General features: G+C 41.6%; 1 protein-coding gene across 1 annotated transcript in view; it reads right to left on the bottom strand.

Annotated features, from left to right (window-relative positions):
- Positions 1-351: 351 nt before the first annotated feature.
- Positions 352-23,664, bottom strand: part of FCRL5 (Fc receptor like 5) — a 120,429-nt gene continuing 97,116 nt past the window's right edge. The window contains exons 9-16 of the mRNA XM_068994108.1: positions 20,436-20,714; positions 14,724-15,002; positions 5,766-6,044; positions 5,214-5,330; positions 4,504-4,531; positions 3,077-3,159; positions 520-551; positions 352-441 (exon numbers count right to left, since the gene is read on the bottom strand). Of these exons, the coding sequence (XP_068850209.1) occupies positions 352-441; positions 520-551; positions 3,077-3,159; positions 4,504-4,531; positions 5,214-5,330; positions 5,766-6,044; positions 14,724-15,002; positions 20,436-20,714 (1,187 nt within the window). The remainder of the gene's footprint in view (positions 442-519; positions 552-3,076; positions 3,160-4,503; positions 4,532-5,213; positions 5,331-5,765; positions 6,045-14,723; positions 15,003-20,435; positions 20,715-23,664) is intronic.

Raw genomic sequence — 23,664 nt, 5'->3', positions numbered from 1 at the left:
TGACTGAGAGCAAGTTGTATTCATGGCAGAGCTCGGGTGTCATCCTCATGGAAGAATACTGGGGATATGCCTGAAGCTCAAGCACAATAAGGAAGCCAGGCAACATCATGGGCCCTGGGTTGAGAACAATATGCTGTTTGGGATATGTGGCAGAGCTGTCAATTTGGAAGTAGACAGGAGTCCCTTGGGGCCCTGTGTTTTGTTCAGATGAGAGTGTGGGCACTGGAGGCACTGGCTGCAGGGTGCAGCCTGGGGTGGCTTAAATCTTCCCACTTCAGTGTCCCTTCCCCCACCCCATGAGAATGGCTCTGGAGTGCAGAGGTTGAGGCAGCAGTCTGGAGCTACGTGGACTCATCTGTGAGGAGTCAATGGATCCAAGAACTGGGGCTTAGAGGCTGCGGTGGAAGCCCCCTTTACCTGGGAGTAGATGACACAGGAATCCTGGGAAAAAGAGCACACAGGTGAGGGCCAGAGACCAGTGGGCCTGAGATGGGAGGGTGCGCAGGGCATGGGACTCACCGTGTTCTTAAAAGGCTCTGGTTCAGAGGCCGCTGTGGAAAGAAGGGAAGCATTCAACTGTAAACTCAATTATCGACTTGTATCCAAGCCATCAGCCCAGCCACAGCCTTCTCCAGCCACTGAACCTCTTCTAAGACCCTCAGCCTCACAGCTTCCACCAGCTATCTCCTCAGCATCACTACACTCTTTGTTCCCCATGCGGAGCTCCCTCAGGGGCTCTCAAAAGGAAGAAATCTACTTTTATCTTGTTTATGCTTTGATCATAGATTAATAGTGGATATTATGGAGAGGGGCTTCCCATGTGGCTCAGTGGTAAAGAAGCCACCTGCCAGCGTAGATGTGGGTTCGATCCCTGGGTCGAGAATATCCCCTGGAGGAGGAAACGGCAACCCACTCCAGTATTCTTGCCATGAGAACCCCATGGACAGAGGAGCCTGGTGGGTTACAGACCACGGGATCACTAAGTCAGACATTGACTGAGCATGCATGCACGTTAAGCAGCTGGCTTGAAGCAGATTCCAGATCCAGACCACCTAAACTGAGCTCCAGGACAGCTGTACCACCTCTGTGGCCTTAGACAAGTCACACAGTATCTCCTGCTTTAGTTGTCTCATCTGTATGATGGGAATAATAATATCTATCTAGAGGGTTGTGTGTCCATGTGATTTCTAATATCTGTTATACATTGAGCAATTCCAGTGTGAGGGTACAATTCTGAAGGCTATTAACAAACTATAAATATGTGTGTATATATTTAAGGCATATACAATTTAACATTTATTTATAGTACTCAGAACTGTACCAGGCACATAAGAACTGCTCAACACATGTTGATATGATACTAGAAGTTGCTGTTATTATTACTATATTTTCTTAAAGCTGGAATGAAATACGGCATTCATCAAGCAGGACTTCATCTTTAAGCTTGGAGTGAATTCTAAGGCTCCCTGGAACTGTCCTGAGAAGCAGAGCTTGGCCCAACACTTGGATTCTGGAGACAAACTGTTCTGTGACTTCAGGCTGGTCATTTAAGGTCTCTTTGCCTCCATTCCCTCATCTAAGAAGTGGGGATCATAGCAATACTCTCATCAAAGGGGATTATAAGTGTGAATGAGTTCATCCATGTTAGAGGTCAAGAGACCACTGAACCAAGAATAGAACAAAAAATATAGTTCATTTGTCATTTGATTTTAAATAAGAGGGATCAAAAAAAGAGGGGGGAAGCAGAATAGCTAAAATCACATGGCAGATTTTTTCAGAATAGAATTAGAACAGCCCCAAAGATTGTTCTTTCCTTTGCCTGCAGGAGGAAGCCAGGCTGGGATTGTTCACTGCATACCATCTACCAGGAGGGAGAAATAATGGCACAGCCAGACAACCAGCATAGACTCATCATAAAAGGTGCTCAGATTCTGTTGCTGCTATAGCATCTCTACATCTGCTTCCTCATCTGGTCCTTACAATAACCCTATGAAAGAGTGTGGTTAGCTGAATAATGTCTCCCACAAAGATGTCCATGTCCTGACCCCTAGAACCTGTGAATATGTGACCCTAGATGGAGAAAGGGATCTTTGCACATGTGATTAAGATTAAGGACCTTGAAATGGAGGGATTTTCCTAGATTATCCAGGGGGGACTTTAAGGAGAACTTTAAAATCTGAGACCCTTTCCTAGCTGTGATCAGAGGCAACACTGGCTATGGAAGGAATGGTTAGATAGATGCTACACTGCTGGCTTTAAAGACAGAGGGATGGGACCATGAGCCATGGAAAGGGGTATCCTTTAGAAGCTGGAAAAAGCAAGGAAATATATTCTTCCCTGGAGCTTCCAGGAAGGAACTCTGTAGACACTTATTTTAGCCCAGTGAGACTTGAGTTAGATGTCTGATTTACAGCACAGTAAGATAATTAACTAGTATTGTTTAAGCTCTTGTGGTTGTTTGCCAGAGCAGCAGTAAAAAAAAAAAAAAAAATAGATAACAGGCATTGAAGACAGTCCTGTCTTATTTCACAGACAGGACATGGAAGCTCTGAGGGATTAAGTGACTGCCCAGGGCAATGGCTTCATAACTCAGATGATGCTGAGGTCATCCATAGAGAATGGAGAAAGCAGTTCTGCACAATAAGTTTGAGTTAACCTCAGTAATATAGTTGGGCATAACTCAAGAAGTCCAGTGACCCAACGCAAGGGACACATTTATGTCTGGTTGGCCCAGACCCACTGAAGGGGTGGAGACTGAGCCACACACAGCAATCAACCACCAAAATGGGTCCTTGGGTCTTACCTGTGAGTTTGTTCTCCTTCTTCACACTCCAGACTTCCGAGTACACCACCTCTCCTCTGTTAGGATTTACTTGGAGAGAAGATGATACTTGAGAGGATTCTAAGATTCTTGCCCTCTTGTCTTGCTACATTTTTGTTCCCCAGTCATAGCTTATTCTCTAGAGAGAGCAGAGCCCTCTGAGCCTCTGCACTGCCCCTTCCTCATTTCCTGTCCCACCCCTTCCCAGACCAAGCCTGGAGTCCCTGCCCCAAATGGAGGGTCTTCAGTCCTCACCATTGCTGTATACTGGTTGCAGTTCTATCCAGCCTGGTACATTGTGGTAGGTGGACTCTTGGGGATCTGGGGCTGAAGGATTCCTATGAAACAGAAACATTGATGTTTCCCAGAAATCCTGAAAAAGTAGTTCTAAGGATCATTCCCTGTTAGCAAGTCTTTATCACAGGATAGTTGTCAAGCCTGGAAACTTAGATGAGTGCATAATAAACAGTCTATTATTAGGGACTATTAACTTATAAATCATAATATTAATCCAGACTTTATGGTATGTATCTGGTATGTACCAAGCACTGTGCTAGTACCTATAACAATATTAAGTTGATTCTGTTTTTTTCTCTATTTTATAGATTGAAAAAAAAAATGGAGGTTCTAACAGATGACTTGCTGAAGACTATGTAACTAGAAAAGGAAAGAGCCAAGATTCAAACCTGGCTCCAAAGTCTATACTTTAAGAAAGATTGGTATCTCAGAGAAATCCATAATTAGAAAGGCTCAGAGGAACTCGGGTTGGTTTGGATGTTGCTACCATGAGCTTGCTCAGGAATAGCTGTGGTGTGGCTCCTAAAGTCAACCTTGGGAATCCAAGATGGCAGCGCCTTCTTCACAGGCCCCACCTCCTATTAGCAGAGAGGTGTCTCTGGATGGCCAAGTTGTGTGACTTCATCTTCTTGGCTGTCATCACAACAGATATTGGTTAGCTGGGCTGGCCATGACCTAATCAGAGCTTTCCAGGCTTATTAACCTTACAGCATGTTAGGAAATGGATGGATTCTGTGGTCATGGTGATCACTCACACAAACTAGGCAACAGTGGACCAAGGATGTAAGTTTATAAATAAAAAGCAATTACTTGCTGAAAGAAAAAAAAATGGAGAAGGAAATGGCAGTATTCTTGCCTGGAGAAGTCCATGGACAGAAGAGCCTGGACGGTTACAGTCCATGGGGTTGCAATGAGTCAGATGCAACTGAACGTACAGGCATAAAATAAAAAAAAAGCCCTGTTTAGCTAAGTCGGTGGGTGAGAAAGTCTGGGGAATTGCCTTGAGATAACCCAAGGGAGGTGGCAACTTGGAATTGGCATAACCCTTCTCAGTGACATGAAGCAGTGACTGTGCTCTCAGCAGTGAAAGTGAAAGTGTAAGTCCCTCTGTCGTGTCCCATTGTTTAAGACCCCATGGACTATAGCATGCCAGGCTCCTCTGTCCTTGGAATTCTCCAGGCAAGAATACTGGAGTGGGTAACTATTTCCTTCTCCAGGTAATCTTCCCAACCCAGGAATCAAATCCAGGTCTCCCACATTGAGGGCAGATTCTTTACCATTTGAGCCACCAGGAAATCCCCATTCTTAGCAGTAGCCAGATTCAATTTCATTTTTATATCCAGTGGGCATTTCATTAACCATATGGGAATACAGCCAGGCCTTACCTTGAGGAGTCAAATGTAGGCTTTCCTCCTGAAAGGAAAGCAGAGAAGCATTGAGTCTAGGAAAAGGAAGATGTCACAAGTCTTCCTATGAGCAGAGCTCATAGGAGGCTCATCTAGAACCTGCCAGAAGTCACTGTCACTAAAATGTGAACCCTGCTTTGATATTCACAATGGAGGTAGCAGATTGGGCAAAAACTACTGACCCTGGCTTCCAGAAGTTTATAGTTATAATGCAAAAGAGTAGCCCACAATCCATAATTGTTTAACCTGGAGTTTGTGAAGAACAATGGTCAATAGACGGATGTGGGAAAAGAGACTTATCTACTATGAAAGTACCATACATTTACAAAATTAATGTTGTCAAAATTTCATTTGATTTCTGTTCTTGCTCCTATTTCTCAGAGTTTTTCTTCTTCTATTCTTGTTCCTTGGGAGTCTTTCAAGGGTAGAAATGGAGATACACTGCAATTTGTCACATTGGATAAACTACATCTTGTAAAAGCAACTTCCACCCAAAAGGGCTGTTTCGGCAACTTGGCATTTGAAGAAGACAAATCCTGGAGGATCTAGAGGGGAAGGTAGGAGCTGTGGAATTGTGCAGAAATGAGCTGTTGAGAGCTTGGGGGTGGTTCCAAAGGCAGCATGAGCCTAAAGGAACAGAGATGGGAAGGACAAGGACTCAAGCGAAGGTTAGCCGGGGAGTCACCCACCTGCCCTTCTCAGGAGCCAGCAGTGGAACAGCAGTGCCACGGCAGCAATGGCCATCATGCTGAGCAGTCCCCCGGTGACGCTGGTGGCAATAAGGCTGCTTTTGCTCCCCGTCAGCCCTGAGGGGGAGACGCCAGGCATGAGCCAGAGGTAGAGGCGTGTGGTCTTGAACTTCCTGACCCCTGAAGCTGATGCCTGGGAGAGAGGATGAACCAAGGGCACTTGAGACTAAGCAGGTATAGATGTGGCACAGGAAATGGCTCTTGTCTTTGTGGGGAAGATTACATCTGTGGCTGATGAGAGGGTTGAGGGTCAGGATGGATGATAGTAACTGATAAACAGTAAACTCAGTGGTCCTCTTTGGCTCTCTTTTCCCATCCAAATTACATGCTCTCAGAAACACTCCTGAAAATAACAACTTGGAATGCTTCCAGCTTTGTGTACCTGTTCCTGAGAGGCACCACCCTAGTCAACTATTGAGAGGGCACTCAGAGCATCCTTAGAGGACATTTTTTTGTTCTTCATGCCCTGTGGCCTGGGCATGGAAAACTTACCCATGACAGAAAGTGTCACTGCCTCACTGTGCTGGGGACCCAGGCCATTGTCAGCCTCACAGGAGTAGGTCCCAGAATGAGCTGCAGTCAGCGAGAGGTTTAAGGACACCCCTTGTCCAGAGTGAGACGTGCTGGTCTCCAGGGTGACATTATTGTGATAAAACCAGTACAGGATCGGGGGAGAGCCTCTCTGGGCCTCACAGCGAAGTTCTAATACATCGCCCACCACAACCTGGGCTCTGGCGGTCCTGAGGGTGAGGACAGGGCGAGACACTGGAACTGGGGGAAAACAAAAAAGTCAATAGAAGGTCCTAATACCAATATATTTATAAAGGAACAAAAAATAATGTAAACAAATAATAAAAGTCAGTTTGCAACCTAGGAAAACGGGTTGAAAACATGTATGACAGACAAAGCTAGTGATGTGAATCCACAAACAGCTTTCAAGGCACAAAAATATACAACAGGAAACTGTGAAAAGGCTATGAGCCACTAGAAACTTCAAATAGCCAATAAATATATAAAAATATTATCTTCCTCATTACTTATTAACTGTTTACAAACAAAATACCCATCAGGTTGGGTATTTAAGGACACTCCTTGTCCAGAGTGTGGACAATCTTGTCCAGCAAAGATTAACACAGGCAGATAATTATGATGGAGTTGTGGATTAACAGGCACCTTGATAAGCTCTTGGTGGTAATGCATATTTGAGTCACTTTCTTGAATGGAGCTTTGGCAGTATTGACCAAATTGAAAATGCACTTAAATTTTGACCCAGCAAATATACTTATAAGACTATTTTCTTTAGGGCTACTAACATGACTAACATGGGAGAACAAGATGGGAGAGGAGTAGGTGAACATGGAGTACATCTCTTTCCATGGATACATCAGGAATACACTTCAGACACAGAAGTGCACGCAAAACACCAGCTGAGAGTAGACAGGAATACCTGACCAGCAAAAAGAATATATAGAACCACACAAAACTCGGTAGGATGAAGGAACTAGGGGGAAAAACAGGAGTGTTACTAGGACTGGACCTGCCATCCTAGGTGGGGGAACTGAAACAGGGGTCCAGTCCCCACACTGGGGCAATGACTGAGTCAGAGGAGAAGCATTTAAGGCTGAGAGGGAAACAGCTGATCTGTAGCAGCCTAAATAGAGTGAGAATCGGAGAGTCCTTGCCGCAGCCATATATACCCTGGACAGGGACACAGCTCCCCTGGAAGGTACAGCAACTGGGAGCTGAAGTGTAGGGATTGTGAAGAAATCCCAGGGCGAGGGCTGCTGTTGACTGTGGAGAAACGGATCGAGGGGATTTGAGGGAGGAGATTATGGTGGGAAATGCCTGTGGAGGAAAGCCGGACAGCCATGGAAGCAAGGCAAGTCACACTTAGGGGGTGGAGTCATCACCATACCCTTTCTCTCCCTACATGCCAGCATCTGCAGCTAAACAATAGAGAGACTGGCCCATCAAATGCCTGATGAACTGAACTAGAGTAGGACCCCACCCAGGGTGCCCCTTAAAGTGCCTGATACACTGATCTACAGAGTAGGAACCCAGTCAAGGGAGGGCCTCTATGTGTCAGACACACAAGCAACAGAGAAGGATCCCAGGCAAGGGATCCCTCTAAGTGCCTGAACAGGCAGAGCTATGGAGAAAGACTAGTCAAAAAGGCCTTCTGACCGCCAGCTACAAGAGGCCTGAAAAAAGACTCTTATAGGGCCATAACTCCCATGGCGGAGGCAGTCCATGTCCCGTACACACTTGGTGCCGCCAGGGTCCCCACAAGTCAAGCAGCTGCACCACCTTCACACTCAAGCCTCACTGGGGCAAAGCTGCCATAGGCAAAAACAAAACAACAACAACAAAAAAAACAAACAAAATCTTGCATCTATGCACGCAGGGTTGCTTCAGTTGTGTCCAACTCTTCTCTGTCAGGGGATTCTCCAGACAAGAATACTGGAACGTATTGGCCAATACTGGTTGCCATACCCTTCTAGAGCACTGTATTTCCTGCTGCCATAGCTGCCAACTCCCCTGAGTACCTGGTGCTGCCAGAACCCCTGCAACTCAAGCAGCTGCACCACCTCCACTTCTAGCCCTCACTGGGGCAGGCCCAAGTCCTCCAGGGCAGCCTCAGGAACAAACCCCAGTGGACGGCTCACATCAGAAGTGGAAATAAAGCCACAGTTGAAACCCAGGGGCAGTGTGGCTAAGGAAGAAGACCCAAAACCTTCCCACCAGCTGTACAAGCTGAAGATTAAATCCATATGATCAACTAGGCAGACTCTGTGTCTATGGAATATATAAAAGGACATTGAGAGCACCCACAAAAGAAAACACACTAGTTCTGATAGGTGTGGACATTGGAGGCAAGAACACACAGAAGTAGGACCAGATTAGAATCTTAGATGCCCCCACAGCAGGTCCAGAGACCAGCACAGTGTTGGAGGGCATCCTAGGGAGGTGAGAAGAAAAAGATCTACAAAATCAACCTGAAACAATTAAGAAAATGGCAATAGGAACATACATATCAATAATTACTTTAAATATTAATGGATTAAATGCTCCCACCAAAAGACACAGACTGGCTGAATGGATAAAAATACAAGACCCATATATATGCTATCTACAAGAAACCCACTTCAGACCTAAAGACACTTACAGACTGAAAGTGAGAAGGTGGAAAAATATATTCCATGAAAATGGGAAGCAAAAGAAAGCTGGAGTAGCAATCCTCATATCAGACAAAATAGACTTTAAAATAAAGAAGATTACAAGAGATAAGGAAGGACACTACTTAATGATCAAGAGATCAATCCAAGAGGAAGACATAACAATTGTAAATATCTGTGCACCCAATATATGAGCACTTCAATACATAACACAAATGCTAATATACATAAAAGGAGAAATTGACAGTAACACAATAATACTAGGAGATTTTAACATGCCCTCACACCAATGGACAGATCATCAAAACAGAAAAGCAATAAGGAAACACAAGTCTTAAATGATGCATTAGATGAGATGGGTCTCCTTGATGTCTTCAGCACATTCCACCCAAATGCAGAAGAATACACATTCTTTTCAAGTGCACATGGAACATTCTCCAGGATAGACCACATCTTGGGTCACAAATCAAACTTTCAGTAAATTTAAGAAATTTGAAATCGTATCAGGTATCTTCTCTGACCACAATGCTATGAGACTAGGTCTCAATTACAAGAAAAAAACTGTAAAAAACACAAACACATGGAGATTAAACAATACATTTCTAAATAACCAACAGGTTACTGGAGAAATCTAAAGGAAAATCAAAAATTTTCTAGAAATAAGTGACAATGAAAACACAACAAATCAAAACGTATGGGATGCAGCAAAAGCCATTCTAAGAGGGACGTTTATAGCAATACAATCCTGCCTCAAGAAACAAGAAAAACATCAAATAGACAACCTAACTTTACACCTAAAGCAACTGGAAAGTGAAGAACAAAGAAACCCCAAAATTAGTAGAGATCTGAGCAGAAATAAATGAAAAAGAAATGAAAGAAACAATAGTAAAGATTAATAAAACTAAAAGCTGGTTCTTTGAGAAGATAAACAAAATTGACAAATCTTTACCCAGACACATCAAGAAAAAAGAGAGAAGAATCAAATCAACAAAATTAGAAATGAAAAAATAGAAGTTACAACAGAGAATGCAGAAATACAAAGGATTATAAGAGACAATTATGAACAATCATATGGCAGTAAAATGGATAGCCTGGGAGAAATGGACAGATTCTTAGAAAAGTTCAATCTTCCAAGACTGAATCAGGAAGAAGTAGAAATTATGAACAACCCAATTACAAGCATTGAAATTGAAGCTGTAATCAAAAATCTCCCAAAAGCCCAGGACCAGATGGCTTCACAGGAGAATTCTATCAGACATTTAGAAAAGGGCTAATGCCTATCCTTCTAAAACTCTTTCAAAATCTTGCAGAGGAAGGAACACTTCCAAACTCACTCTACGAGGCCACCATCACCCTGACACCATAACCAGACAAAGACAACACACAAAAAGAAAACTATAGGCCAATATCATTGATGAACATACATGCAAAACTCCTCAACAAAATTTTAGCTAACAGAATTCAGGAACACATCAAAAAGCTCATGCACCATAATCAAGTTGGGTTTATTCCAGGGATGCAAGGATTCTTCAATATACAGAAATCAATCAATGTGATGCACCATATTAACAAACTGAAAAATAAAAACCATATGATAATCTCAATAGAGGCAGAAAAAGCCTTTGACAAAATTCAGCCCCTGTTTATGATTAAAATTCTTCAAAAAATGGGCATAGAAAAAAATCTACCTCAGTAAAGGCCATATATGATAGGCCTACAGCAAACATTACTCTCAATGGTGAAAAACTGAAAGCATTCTCCCTAGATCAGGAAAAAGACGAGTGTTCACTTTCGCCACTATTATTCAACATAGTTCTGGAAGTCCTAGCTACAGCAATCAAAGAAGAAAAAGAAATAAAAGGAATCTAGATCAGAAAAGAGGAAGTAAAGCTCTCACTGTTTGCAGATGACATGATACTGTACATAGAAAACCCTAAGGATAGTATCAGAAAATTACTAGAGCTAATCAGTAAATTTCACAAAGTTTCAGGATACAAAATCAACACACAGAAACCACTTGTGTTTCTATATACTAACAATGAAAAATCAGAAAAAGAAATTAATGAATCAATCCCATTCAGCACTGCAACAAAAAGTTTTAAAAATCTAGGAATAAACTTAGCTAAGGAGACGAAAGAAGTGTACACAGAAAATTATAAGACACTGATGAAAGAAAAAGAGTACGTCAAGGCTGTATATTGTCACCCTGCTTGTTCAACTTATATGCAGAGTACATCATGAGAAACGCTGGGCTGGAAGAAGCACAAGCTGGAATCAAGATTGCCGGGAGAAATATCAATAACCTCAGATATGCAGATGACACCACCTTTATGGCAGAAAGTGAAGAATAACTAAAGAGCCTATTGATGAAAGTGAAAGAGGAGAGGGGAAAATTTGGCTTAAAGCTCAACATTCAGAAAATGAAGATCATGGCATCTGGTCCCATCACTTCATGGCAAATAGGTGGGGAAACAGTGGCTGACTTTATTTTGGGGGGCTCCAAAATCACTGCAGATGGTGATTACAGCCATGAAATTAAGATGCTTACTCCTTGGAAGGAAAGTTATGACCAACCTAGATAGCATATTCAAAAGCAGAGACATTACTTTGCCGACTAAGGTCAGTTTAGTCAAGGCTATGGTTTTTCCAGTGGTCATGTATGGATGTGAGAGTTGGACTGTGAAGACAGCTGAGCGCCAAAGAATTGATGCTTTTGAACTGGGGTGTTGGAGAAGATTCTTGAGAGTCCCTTGGACTGCAAGGGGATCAACCAGTCCATTCTGAAGGAGATCAACCCTGGGATTTCTTTGGAAGGAATGATACTAAAGCTGAAACTCCAGTACTTTGGCCACCTCATGCAAAGAGTTGATTCATTGGAAAAGACTCTGATGCTGGGAGGGATTGGGGGCAGGAGGAGAAAGGGACGACAGAGGATGAGGTGGCTGGATGGCATCACTGACTCGATGGACGTGAGTCTGAGTGAACTCCAGGAGTTGGTGAAGGACAGGGAGGCCTGGCGTGCTGCGATTCATGGGGTCGCAAAGAGTCGGACATGACTGAGCGACTGAACTGAACTGAATGAAAGAAATCAAATGTAGCATAACTAGATGGAGAGATATTCCATGTACCTGGGTAGGAAGAATCAATATTGTGAAAATGACTATACTACCAAACACAATCTACAGGTTCAATAAGATCCCTATTAAATAAACAATGGCATTTTTCACAGAGCTAGAACAAAAAATTTCACAATTCATATGGAAACACAAAAGACCCCAAAAAGTCAAAACAGTCTTGAGAAAGAAGAATGGAGCTGGAGGAATCAACCTTCCTGACTTCAGATTATACTACAAAGCTACAGTCATCAAGATAATATGGTACTGGCACAAAATATATATAGACTAATGGAACAAGATAGAAAGCCTAGAAATAAACCCATGCACCTATGGGTACCTTATTTTTGACACAGGAGGCAAGAATATACAACAGGGCAAAGACAGCCTCTTCAATAAATGGTGCTGGGAAAACTGGACAACTACATGTAAAAGAAAGAAATTAGAACACTTCCTAACACCATACACAAAGACAAACTCAAAATGGATTACAGACCTAAATGTAAGATCAGAAACTATAAAACTCTTAGAGAAAAACATAGGCAGAACATTTGGTGACATAAATCAAAGCAAGATCCTCTATGACCCACCTCCTAGAGTAATGTAAATAAAAATAAAATTAAACAAGCGGGACCTGATTAAACTGAAAAGTTTTGCATAGCAAAGGAAACTATAAGCAAGGTGAAAAGACAACCTTCAGAATGGGAGAAAATAATGGCAAATGAAACAACTGACCAAGGATTAATTTTCAAAATATACAAGCAGTTCATACAACTCAATACCAGAGAAACAACCAACCCAATTAAAAAGTGGGAAAAAAACCTAAACAGACATTTCTCCAAAGACATACAGATGGCTAACAAACACATGAAAAGATGTTTAGTATTGCTTACTATTAGAGAAATGCAAATCAAAACTACAATGAGATATCACCTCACACCAGTCAGAATGGCCGTCCTCCAAAAGTCTACAAACAATAAATGCTGGAGAGGCTATGGAGAAAAGGGAATGCTCTTGCACTGTTGGTGGGAATGTAAATTGATACAGCCACTATGGAAGACAGTATGGAGATTCCTTTAAAAACCAGGAATAAAACAACCATATGACCCAGCAATCCCACTCCGAGGCATATACTCTGAGAAAATCAAAATTGAAAAAGACACATGTCTCCCATTGTTCATTGCAGCACTATTTACAATAGCTAGAACATGGAAGCAACCTAGATGTCCATGAACAGATGAATGGATAAAGAAGTTGTGGTACATATACACAATGGAATATTAGTCATTAAAAGGAATGCATTTGAGTCATTTCTAATGAGGTAGATGAACCTAGAACCTATTATACAGAGTGAAGTAAGTCAGACAGAGAAAGATAAATATCTTATTCTAATGTATGTATACATAATCTAGAAAAATGGTACTGAAGAATTTATTTACAAGGCAGCAATGGAGAAACAGACATAGAGAATAGATTTATGGACATGGGGAGAGGGGAGGAGAGGGTGAGATGAATGGAAAAAATAACATGGAAACTTACATTACCATATGTAAAATAGATAGCCAACAGGAATTTGATGTATGGCTCAGGAAACTCAAACAGGGGCTCTGCATCAACCTAGAGGGGTGGGGTGGGGAGGGAGGTGGGAGGGAGGTTCAAAAGGGAGGGGATATATGTATACCTCTGGCTGATTTATATTGACATTTGACAGAAAACAAAATTCTGTAAAGCAACTATCCATCAATCAAAAAATAAATTAAAAAAAATAAGTAACACATCACTGTAAAATAACTATACTTCAGTTTAGAAAAGGAAAGATTCCCTGGTGATGACAGTAGTTGAGAATCTGTCTGCTAACACAGAGGATGCAGATTTGATCCCTGGTTGGGATAGGTTCCACATGCCATGGGGTGAGTGAGCCTGTGGACCACAACTTCTGAAGCCTGCGTGCTCTAGATAGAGCCTGTGCTCTGCAAAAGGACAGGTCACCACAATGAGAGCTCCCGCAACTAGAGAGTAGCCCCTGCTTGCTGCAACTAGAGCCCACACACAGAAACAAAGACCCAGCACAGCCAAATATACATAAATAAACAAGCACTTTTACAAAAGGATTTGCAAATATATCTGCACGAATACTTCTGTTGTAGATATTTTGCAATTGCTAAAACCTAGAGACAATCTAATCAACTCACTTATAAAACATGAAAGATACCCAAAATAATTTTTTAAGTAAAAAATGCAAGCGGCATAACTATACATGTAGTATGATTCTACTTGTAAAATTTCTATGCCTTTATAATATATTTTAATATTTCTAGAAAAATATACCTGCAAGTACTGACAGCGGTTATGTCTTGGAAGCATGTAGGTATGAAAGTGTGTACATGCAGGTAGAAAGAGAATTTCACTTTTCATATTGTCCCTTTTGTACAGTTTGATTTCTTTTTATCATGAAGGTTTATGTATTCTTTCAAATAATAAATTATTAAAAAGTCTTGTTAAAGCATGAGATTGCATCAAAGGGATGAGAGGTGTCATAATGTAGATTTACTTTAAGAGTTGGATAGGCTTGTTTTTCAACATGGCTTTACCATTGTTAAGTGTGTCTGTAAGCTAATTACTTCCCCTCTCTAAGCTTCAGTTTCCTCTCCTGCAAACTGGAAGATAAAAAATGATCTCATTTATAACTCAGTTCTTCATCTTAAAGATTAAAGGAGATGTGTGAGGTATATTTATCCCTAGTAGTGAAAGAAGCTCAAGAGTAGAGGTTCATTGAGAGTCAATGAAAGAAAAACCTGGCCCAACATTTTTGGAGCAGAGAAACCTATACTTAGAATTCTTTAGTTTCCCTTTTGTATCATATTCATAGATCAAAATGCAGTCTATGTTCTTAAAAACCTTCTTTGCATTTTTACTGAGGGTTTTTTTTTTTTTTTTTTTAATGACACTCAAGAAGACTTCTTTAACTGTGCTGTTGGGAAAGTCAAGGCTCCTAAACAGTAACCACAGTAAGGACCCCAGACTTCAGTTAGAGGTTCTGTGGGCAGGAAGTACGCTGGGCTGTTACCCAACAAACAGTAGTCCTGGAGCTCTGTTTCAGAGGCCAGGGAGAGAAGACAGTCAGTCCTTGGTTGTGATGCTTGTGGGCAGGACCAACTCACCTTTGACATTGAGTGACACTGCCTCACTACGCTGGACCCCCAGGCCATTGTCAGCCTCACAGGAGTAGTTTCCAGAATGTTCTGTGGTCAGGGAGAGGTTGAAGGATGTTCCTCCTCCAGAGAGGCTCGAGCAGCTCCCCAGGGCAACATTCTCTCGATAAAACTGGTACTGGATGGGGGGAGAGCCTCTCTGGGTCTCACAGTGAATTTCCAGTATGTCCCCCACCACAGCCTGGACCCTGGGAGTCCTGAGGGTGAGGACAGGATGAGACACTGGAACTGAGGGAAGAAAAAGGGTTAACCATCATTTCCTACTGTTTAAATGTGTTCCACCATAGAAAAGACATTTCAAACAGAAAAATATCTTTCTCAGTTTTTAATGACCTTGTGATATCACTAAGAACTGAGCTATAATTTCTTCAAATCTGAAGAAATAGTATCATTTGTGTAGTGTTTTACATATATATATATGTATATAGTGTTATATAGTTTGGAATACTTAATCAGTTCAGTTCAGTCACTCAGTTGTGTCCAACTCTTTGCAGCCCTGTGGACTGTGGCACACCAAGCTTCCCTGTCCGTCACCAACTCCTGGAGCTTACTCAAACTCATGTCCATCGAGTCAGTGAGGCCATCCAACCATCTCATCCTCTGTCATCCCCTTCTCCTCCTGCCTTCAATCTTGCCCAGCATCAGGGTCTTTTCCAGTGAGTCAGTTATTCATATCAGGTGGCCAAAGTATTGGAGTTTCAGCCTCAGCATCAGTCCTTCCAATGAGTATTCAGGACTGATTTCCTTTAGGGTGGACTGGTTGGATCTCCTTGAAGTCCAAGGGATTCTCAAACATCTTCTCCAACTCCATAGTTCAAAAGCATCCATTTTTCAGTGCTCAGCTTTCTTTATAGTCCAACTCTCACATCCATACACGAATACTGGAAACACTATAACTTTGACTAGACAGAACTTTGTTGGCAAAGTAATGTCTCTGCTTTTTAATATGCTGTCTAGGTTATCATAGTTTTTCTTCCAAGGAGCAAATGTCTTTTAATTTCATGGCTGCAGTCACCACCTGCAGCGATCTTGGAGCCTGAAAAAATAAAGTCTCTCACTGTTTCCATTGTTTCCCCATCTATTTGCCATGAAGTGATGGGACCAGATGCCATGATCTTAGTTTTTTGAATGTTGAGTTTTAAACCAGCTTTTTCACTCTCCTCTTTCACTTTCATCAAGAGGCTCTTTAGTTCCTCTTCATTTTCTGCCATAAGGGTGGGGTCATCTGCATATCTAAAGTTATTGCTATTTCACACTATCATAGCAAACACCCTCTTCCAACAATACAAGAGACAACTCTATACATGGACATCACCAGATGGTCAATACTGAAATCAGGTTGATTATATTCTTTGCAACTGAAGATGAAGAAGCTCTATGCAGTCAGCAGAAACCAGACCAGGAGTGGACTGTGCCTCAGATCATGAACTCCTTATTGCAAAAGTCAAGTTTAAATTGAAGAAAGTAAAGGAAAACCACTAGACCATTCATGTATGACCTAAATCAAATCCCTTATGATTACATAGTGGAGGTGACAAATAGATTCAAGGGATTAGGTCTGATAGACAGAGTGCCTGAAGAACTATGGACAGAGATTCATAATATTGTACAGAAGGTGGTGATCAAAACCATCCCCAAGAAAAAGAAATGAAAAAGGCAAAATGATTGTCTGAGGAGGCCTTACAAATAGCTGAGAAAAGAAGAGAAGTGAAAGATAAAGGAGAAAAGGAAAGATATATCCAGCTGAATGCAGACTTCCAAAGAATAGCAGGGAGTACTTAATACACAATCTCAAAAATGTTTGAGCAATCTGAAAATAAAGATTAAATTAAAACTCAAGTATCAGAGTAGTCAAAAGAAGTAATCAGTTCAATAGAAAATGAGGAACGAGGAAGACTTGCTTACATAGCCAGGGACATAATCGAGCCTTGGCTGCATAAAAAATAAGATCCAAAAGAGAATAGATATTGATCAAATTATTGGCTCATTTTTATAGTTATTCATCTATCAGAAATTAATTAAGCAATTAACAAGCCTTAGGAACAGGACAGTGTACTGGGGATTCAATAGTAAGAAAGACACAGGCCCTCCTCTATGAAGACTACAATCTAGATGAGATGTTAACAAGCAGTTAAATAAAAATAGAAATATTTTTATTTTATTGATATAAAGAATAGGATGCTATGAAATGTATAGTACTGGGGGTTGATCTAGTATGGGTTAGTCAGGGAATGCTTCCTCACAAAGTGACATTTGAATTAATCAGGTGAAGAAGAGACTGAGGACCGCACAGATGAGGAAACTGTATGTGCAAAGGCCCTGAGATGGTAAGAACATTGGAGCTTTTGTGTTATTGAAGTAAGGTAACAGCAGCGCTATGGGAAGCATTTGAAGAGTGGCAGGAAATAGGAGGCTGAAGAGCTAGGCAGAGCATCACAAGCCATGGTATGGATTTTGATCCTTCTTCACAGAGCAATGGGAAATCTGTAAGTGTCTCTCTACAGAGGCATGAGATGATCAAACCTGTCTTTAAAAAAAAAAAAAAAGACAATTCTGATATCAGTGTGTAAAACAGATCATAATGGCACAAAATTGGAGCGGAAAGGTTATTAGAAATAGACTGGAGTAGTGGCATTACAATAATTGAAATGACGGTAGATATAACTATGATAGCAGCAGTAAAGATAGAAAAAAAGAGATCTGAGAAATATTTATAAAAAATAAAAGCAACAGGACTTAATGATTAACTGGCTATGGAGAGCAAGGGAGAGAAACATCAAGGAAGATTCCTGGATTTTTGCCTTGTGTATCTGAATGAATGGAGGTATCTTTCACAGAAGTGGGGATATTTGAAGGAGGACCAGGTCTGGGGGGGGGAATTCCATGTATTTTAGAGGTGTTTCAGGTCATGAACTTTTAAGAGATATGGCACAAGCATGTACTCACGTGGGAGGTTTTGTAGTTAAAAGTTTAAGAATCACTTATAGAGATGACATAGCCAGGATCACCCAGAGAAAGAACATATTAATATATAAGACAAGAGGATACATGCCAGACAAAGTTCTGGAACACACCAATGCTTAGTTCATCTATAATGTGAGGAGCTAGTAAAGGAGACTGAGAGGGAGTGGCAGAGAGAGGAGAGCCGGGAGACAGTGAAGTCATTGAAGACAAGGAAGGGATGGTTTCCAGAAGGATAAAAAGATAAACAACATGGACTGTTTCTGAGAGATCAAGTAAGGTGAGGATTGGAAAATGGCCATTGGATTTAAAGGCATGGAGGTCATTGGTGACTTTTGTAAGAATAATTTTGGTATAAAGTTCAGAAGAAACCAAGGTTTAATCCTAGTGGGTAAAAAGGAAATGGAGGCAACCTGTGCAACTGACTCTCCTTTTGGAAATTTAGTCATAAGAGAACAGTGGCTGTAGGGATGTGTACTCGGTTGCTCAGTCGTGTCCAGCTCTGTGGCCCCATGGACTGTAGCCTGCCAGGCTTCTCTGTACATAGATTTTCCCAGGCAAGAATGCTGGAATGGGTTGCCATTTCCTACTATAGAGGATCTTCCTGACCCAGGGACCAAACTCACATCTTTTGTGTCTCTTGCATCAGCAGGCAGATTCTTTACCACCTGGGAAGCCCAACTGGAGGCATAAATGAGATCAAATTGGTTTTTTCCCCCCCTTAGACATGGGGGAGCTATAGCATGTTAAACTCAATAGGAAGGATCCTGTAGAGTAGGTGTTAAGGGACGTAAGAGAGAAAGTTGTTCAGATTGTCTGAGAATGTAAGCAAGGATGCTATTATAGAAATGAGGTGGAGATTTTCACCTTTTATAGGAAGCAGTCTTCTGTACCTTAGGAAGAGGAAGGATAAGTTACTGGATGGATACAAAGACAAACACCCAATAGGGTGGTTGGGAGCCAAGGGTGTGATTGTCTGGGAGGAAGTAGAGGTGTTAATGAACTGGGAGTTCTGTTGAGGTCTGAGGACAATAGTGATTAGAGGAGTTGAAGAAACAAGCAGAAGGATAGAAGGCTGTGGTCAGGTAATTGGAGTAGTGTGTATACAGGGGAGTGGATGAGAGTCGTGGGAAGGATGACAAGCTGTGGTGTTGAGTGGGTCATCCATGTGGACATTACAGTCATAGAATGATGACAGAGTGTACAGTGGAAGACTATGAGAGTGGTGTTAAGCTTGCACTGAAAGCGGGCATGACTAGGAGGCCAGCCCATGATGGGCAGGTGGGAGAGAGTGCTACTGCTGAATGACAGGTAAGAGAGAATTCAGGAGAATGGTGTTGAGAAGCCTTTTCGCAGGAGTTCAGGGTGAGGATCTGAGCTGCCCTAGGACAGTGGCAGGAGAGGCTAGAGCAAAATTTATGAGCCCGTGAAAGAATGAGTTGGCCTTATTATTGATTGACAGATAGTTGCTGCTGCTGCTGCTAAGTCACTTCAGTCGTGTCCACTTCTGTGAGACCCCATAGACGGCAGCCCACCAGGCTCCTCTGTCCCTGGGATTTTCCAGGCAAGAACACTGGAGTGGGTTGCCATTTCCTTCTCCAATGCATGAAAGTGAGAAGTGAAAGTGAAGTCGCTCAGTCGTTTCCGAGTCTTAGCAACCGCATGGTCTGCAGCCTACCAGGCTCCTCCGTCCATGGGATTTTCCAGGCAAGAGTACTGAAGTGAGGTGTGACAGACAGAGGAAACCCCAACTAATCTCTTCTGACTGCAGCCATGAAATTAAAAGATGCTTACTCCTTGGAAGGAAAGTTATGACCAACCTAGATAGCATATTGAAAAGCAGAGACATTACTTTGCCAAAAAAGGTCCGTCTTGTCAAGGCTATGGTTTTTCCCGTGGTCATGTATGGATGTGAGAGTTGGACTGTGAAGAAAGCTGAGCGCCAAAGAGTTGATGCTTTTGAACTGTGGTGTTGGAGAAGACTCTTGTGAGTCCCTTGGACTGCAAGGAGATCCAACCAGTCCATTCTAAAGGAGATCAGCCCTGGGATTTCTTTGGAAGGAATGATGCTAAAACTGAAACTCCAGTACTTTGGTCACCTCATGCGAAGAGTTGACTCATTGGAAAAGACTCTGATGCTGGGAGGGATTGGGGGCAGAAGGAGAAAGGGATGACAGAGGATGAGATGGCTGGATGGCATCATTGACTAGGAGTCAGTCCTCGTCTCGAGTGGAGGCATGCACGTCTGCTCGATGGATGTGAGTCTGAGTGAACTTCGGGAGTTGGTGATGGACAGGGAGGCCTGGTGTGCTGTGATTCATGGGGTCACAAAGAGTTAGATACGACTGAGCGACTGAACTGAACTGAGACAGGTTGGACTTTATAATTTCTTTCAAACTTTTTTTTGATGATCATTGTTGGCCAGGATGCAACTTGCATTTGAAAAGCCTTTATTCCTACATTGAGATACATTGGGTCACAATGGCTGCAGTGTTGCTACCAGGAGAGGCAAAGCAAGCAAAAGGAAGGCTCAAGTTCCTAAAAATGTAGAATACAGAACTCTCAGATGGAGGCTGTGTAGACAGCAGGCTAGCAATGATGTCCCACAGCAAGTGTCCCTGGGGTACCTTCAGTCTCGGCTACTGGGAAAGGTGGGGGAGATGGTCTGTCTCTGGTTGTGCTGTAGTTGGGTCCACTTACCTTTGACACTGAGTGACATTGTGTAACTGCGCTGGACCCCCTGGCCATTGTTGGCCTCACAGAAGTAGTTCCCAGAATGCTCTGTCTTCAGAACGAGGTTGAAGGAAGCACCCCCTCCAGAGGGACTTGAGCTGCTCCCCAGGGTGACATCCTCATGATAAAACTGGTACAGGATCGGGGGAGAGCCTCTCTGAGCCTCACAGTGAAGCTGCACCAAGTCTCCCACCACAGCCTGGGCCCTGGGAGCCCTGAGCGTGAGAACAGGACGAGATACTGGAACTGAAAGCAAAAAAGAGTTAGTTGATATCAGTATCTTTTCCCATTTCCTCTATTTTTATTTTCCAGAGGTTACCTCTGTTGATAATTTGGTGATACTTTCTAGATCTTTTCTATGTGTAGGAACACTCAGCCTTATCAACACAAATAAATGCATAGAAAAACTCACATATATGCATGGGAGCACAAGATATGTACTGGTCTACCAGCTGATTTTTCCAATTAGCAAAATATCATGACCATCATTCTATGTTATTACTTAAGGATCTATCTCAGTCACTTAAAAAATAAGTTTTATTGAGGTATAATTTACATGCATAAAAGCAACTCTTTTAAATTTAAAATTTGATATTTTAGGGTAAATATTGTTTGGTTATTTTTAACAACCACAAAGCATCCCACAGTATGAATTTACTGTAACACATTTAAGCTGTTCCCCTTTATGGAACTTTAGGTTGCTATCATTTTATAATTTTGAATAAGGCTCTATACACAGTTCTGTGTATATATCATTGTGCTTTGTCAATACATTTCTTAGGATAAATTCTTACAAGTGGGATTTCTGGAACTGCTATATAAGCATTCAAATAATGATATATAACGCTATGTGTTCTTCAAAAAGTTTCAACCAATTTGCACTTACACTTATGGTTTATAAGAGTCTTCTTTCCCCACTTTCTGATCAATTGCAGTCACATAAACACACAGACTTATTTTCCCTATTATTTCTCTTTTCCTAGTCTTAAACTTTACACTTGTTTGTCTGAAGAATTTACTTATTCTATCCTATGGGAACCTTGAACTTTACTGATTTTTTATGGACTGCTAGTGAATTATAATCCATTAGTGATGAGTTGCAGTCGACAAAAGTATTCAGAAATTATTTGCAAAATGAAAACTCTTGAATCTGTCATTAATTTTTCTAAATTACCACATGGATTTTTGTCCTCCATTATGAAACAAGAAGAAAATTGTTTTTTTTTTTTTATTTCCTCTATTCCCTCTGACTGATTTTTCTTTGTTACATGTTTTTTTTTTAACTGTTTTCAGTTCAGTTAAGTTCATTCACTCCATTGTGTCCAATTCTTTGCGACCCTATGGACCTCAGCACACCAGGCTTCCCTGTCCATCACCGACTCCCGGAACTTGCTCAAACTCATGTCCATCGAGTCAGTGATGCCATCCAACCATCCCATCCTCTGTTGTCCCCTTCTCCTCCTGCCTCCAATCTTTCCCAGCATCAGGGTCTTTTCCAATGGAGTCAAGTTCTTCATATCAGGTGGCCAAAGTACTAGAGTTTCAGCTTCAGCGTCAGTCCTTCCAATGAATATTCAGGATTGATTTCCTTTAGGATTGACTGGTTGAATCTCCTTGCAGTTCAAGGGACTCTCAAGAGTTTTCTCCAACATCACAGTATAAAAGCATCAATTCTTTGGTTCTTAGCTGTCATTATGGCCCAACTCTCACATTCATACACAACTACTGGAAAAAACAGTTTTGACTAGCTGGACCTTTGTCACCTTTTACTGTTTTAGCATTTATAATAGTTGCTTTCTATTCTGTAGCCATAACTCTTATATTGCCTAGCCTTTATTTTTGTCTTAATCAGTGATTTTCAACCCTATTTGTATAATATTGTCAACTGAGGATGTGTTAAAAAAAAAAAAAAAAGGATTATGAGGCCTCATCTGAAAGATTCTGAACTAAACTGGTCTGGAGAGAGCTTAGTAAAGTATCTTTTTCAATATTCCTAGGTGACTCTTTTTAAATTTAATTTAATTTTTAATTGGAAGATAATTACTTTATAATATTGTGATGGTTCTTCCATGCATCAACATCAATCTAATATGCAGACAAGGCTGAGACCTACGGATGTGAATAGATTCAGTATTCACTTTTCATATCATGGTTTCTTCATTTTGTGTCTTTTATATTGATTCTTATCTCTGCTGGGGTAGTGTTTGTCATCAAGTAATTTTTCAAGAGGGGTTAACGAGAACTAAGTTCTTTAAATCCTCGCACATTTGAAAATGTCTTTTTGATTTTATATCAGTTCAGTTCAGTTCAGTTCAGTTGCTCAGTCATGTCCGACCCTTTGCGACCCCATGAACTGCAGCACACCAGGCCTCCCTGTCCATCATCAACTCCCGGAGTCCACCCAAACCCATGTCCATTGTGTTGGTGATGCCATCCAATCATCTCATCCTCTGTCGTCCCCTTCTCCTCCTGCCCTCAATCTTTCCCACCATCAGGGTCTTTTCAAATGAGTCAGCTCTTCACATCAGGTGGCCAAAGTATTGGAGTTTCAACTTCAGCATCAGTCCTTCCAATGAACACCCAGGACTGATCTCCTTTAGGATGAACTGGTTGGATCTCCTTGCAGTCCAAGGGACTCTCAAGAGTCTTCTCCAACACCACAGTTCAAAAGCGTCAATTCTTCTGTGCTCAGCTTTCTTTACAGTCCAACTCTCACATCCATACATGACTACTGGAAAAACTATAGCCTTGACTAGATGGACCTTTGTTGACAAAATAATGTCTCTGCTTTTGAATATGCTATCTAGGTTGGTCATAACTTTCCTGCCAAGGAGTAAGTGTCTTTTAATTTCATGTCTGCAGTCACCATCTGCAGTGATTTTGGAGCCCAGAAAAATAAAATCTCTCACTGTTTCCACTGTTTCCCCATCTATTTACCATGAAGTGATGGGACCGGATGCCATGATCTTTGTTTTTTGAATGTTGAGGGTTTTTTTTTTTTTAATTAATTTATTTATTTTACTTTACAATATTGTATTGGTTTTGCCATACATTGACTTGAATCCGCCATGAGTGTACATGTTCTCCCCATCCCATCCCTCTGGGTCATCCCAGTGCACCAGCCCCGAGCACCCTATATCATACATCAAACCGGGACTGGCGATTCGTTTCACATATGATATTTTATATGTTTCAA

This window comes from Capricornis sumatraensis, chromosome 2 (assembly GCF_032405125.1).
Source record: "Capricornis sumatraensis isolate serow.1 chromosome 2, serow.2, whole genome shotgun sequence".
NCBI classification, from domain to species: domain Eukaryota; kingdom Metazoa; phylum Chordata; class Mammalia; order Artiodactyla; family Bovidae; genus Capricornis; species Capricornis sumatraensis.
Note: the sequence above shows the minus strand (reverse complement) of the source record. Positions and strands in the feature narration are given on the sequence as shown.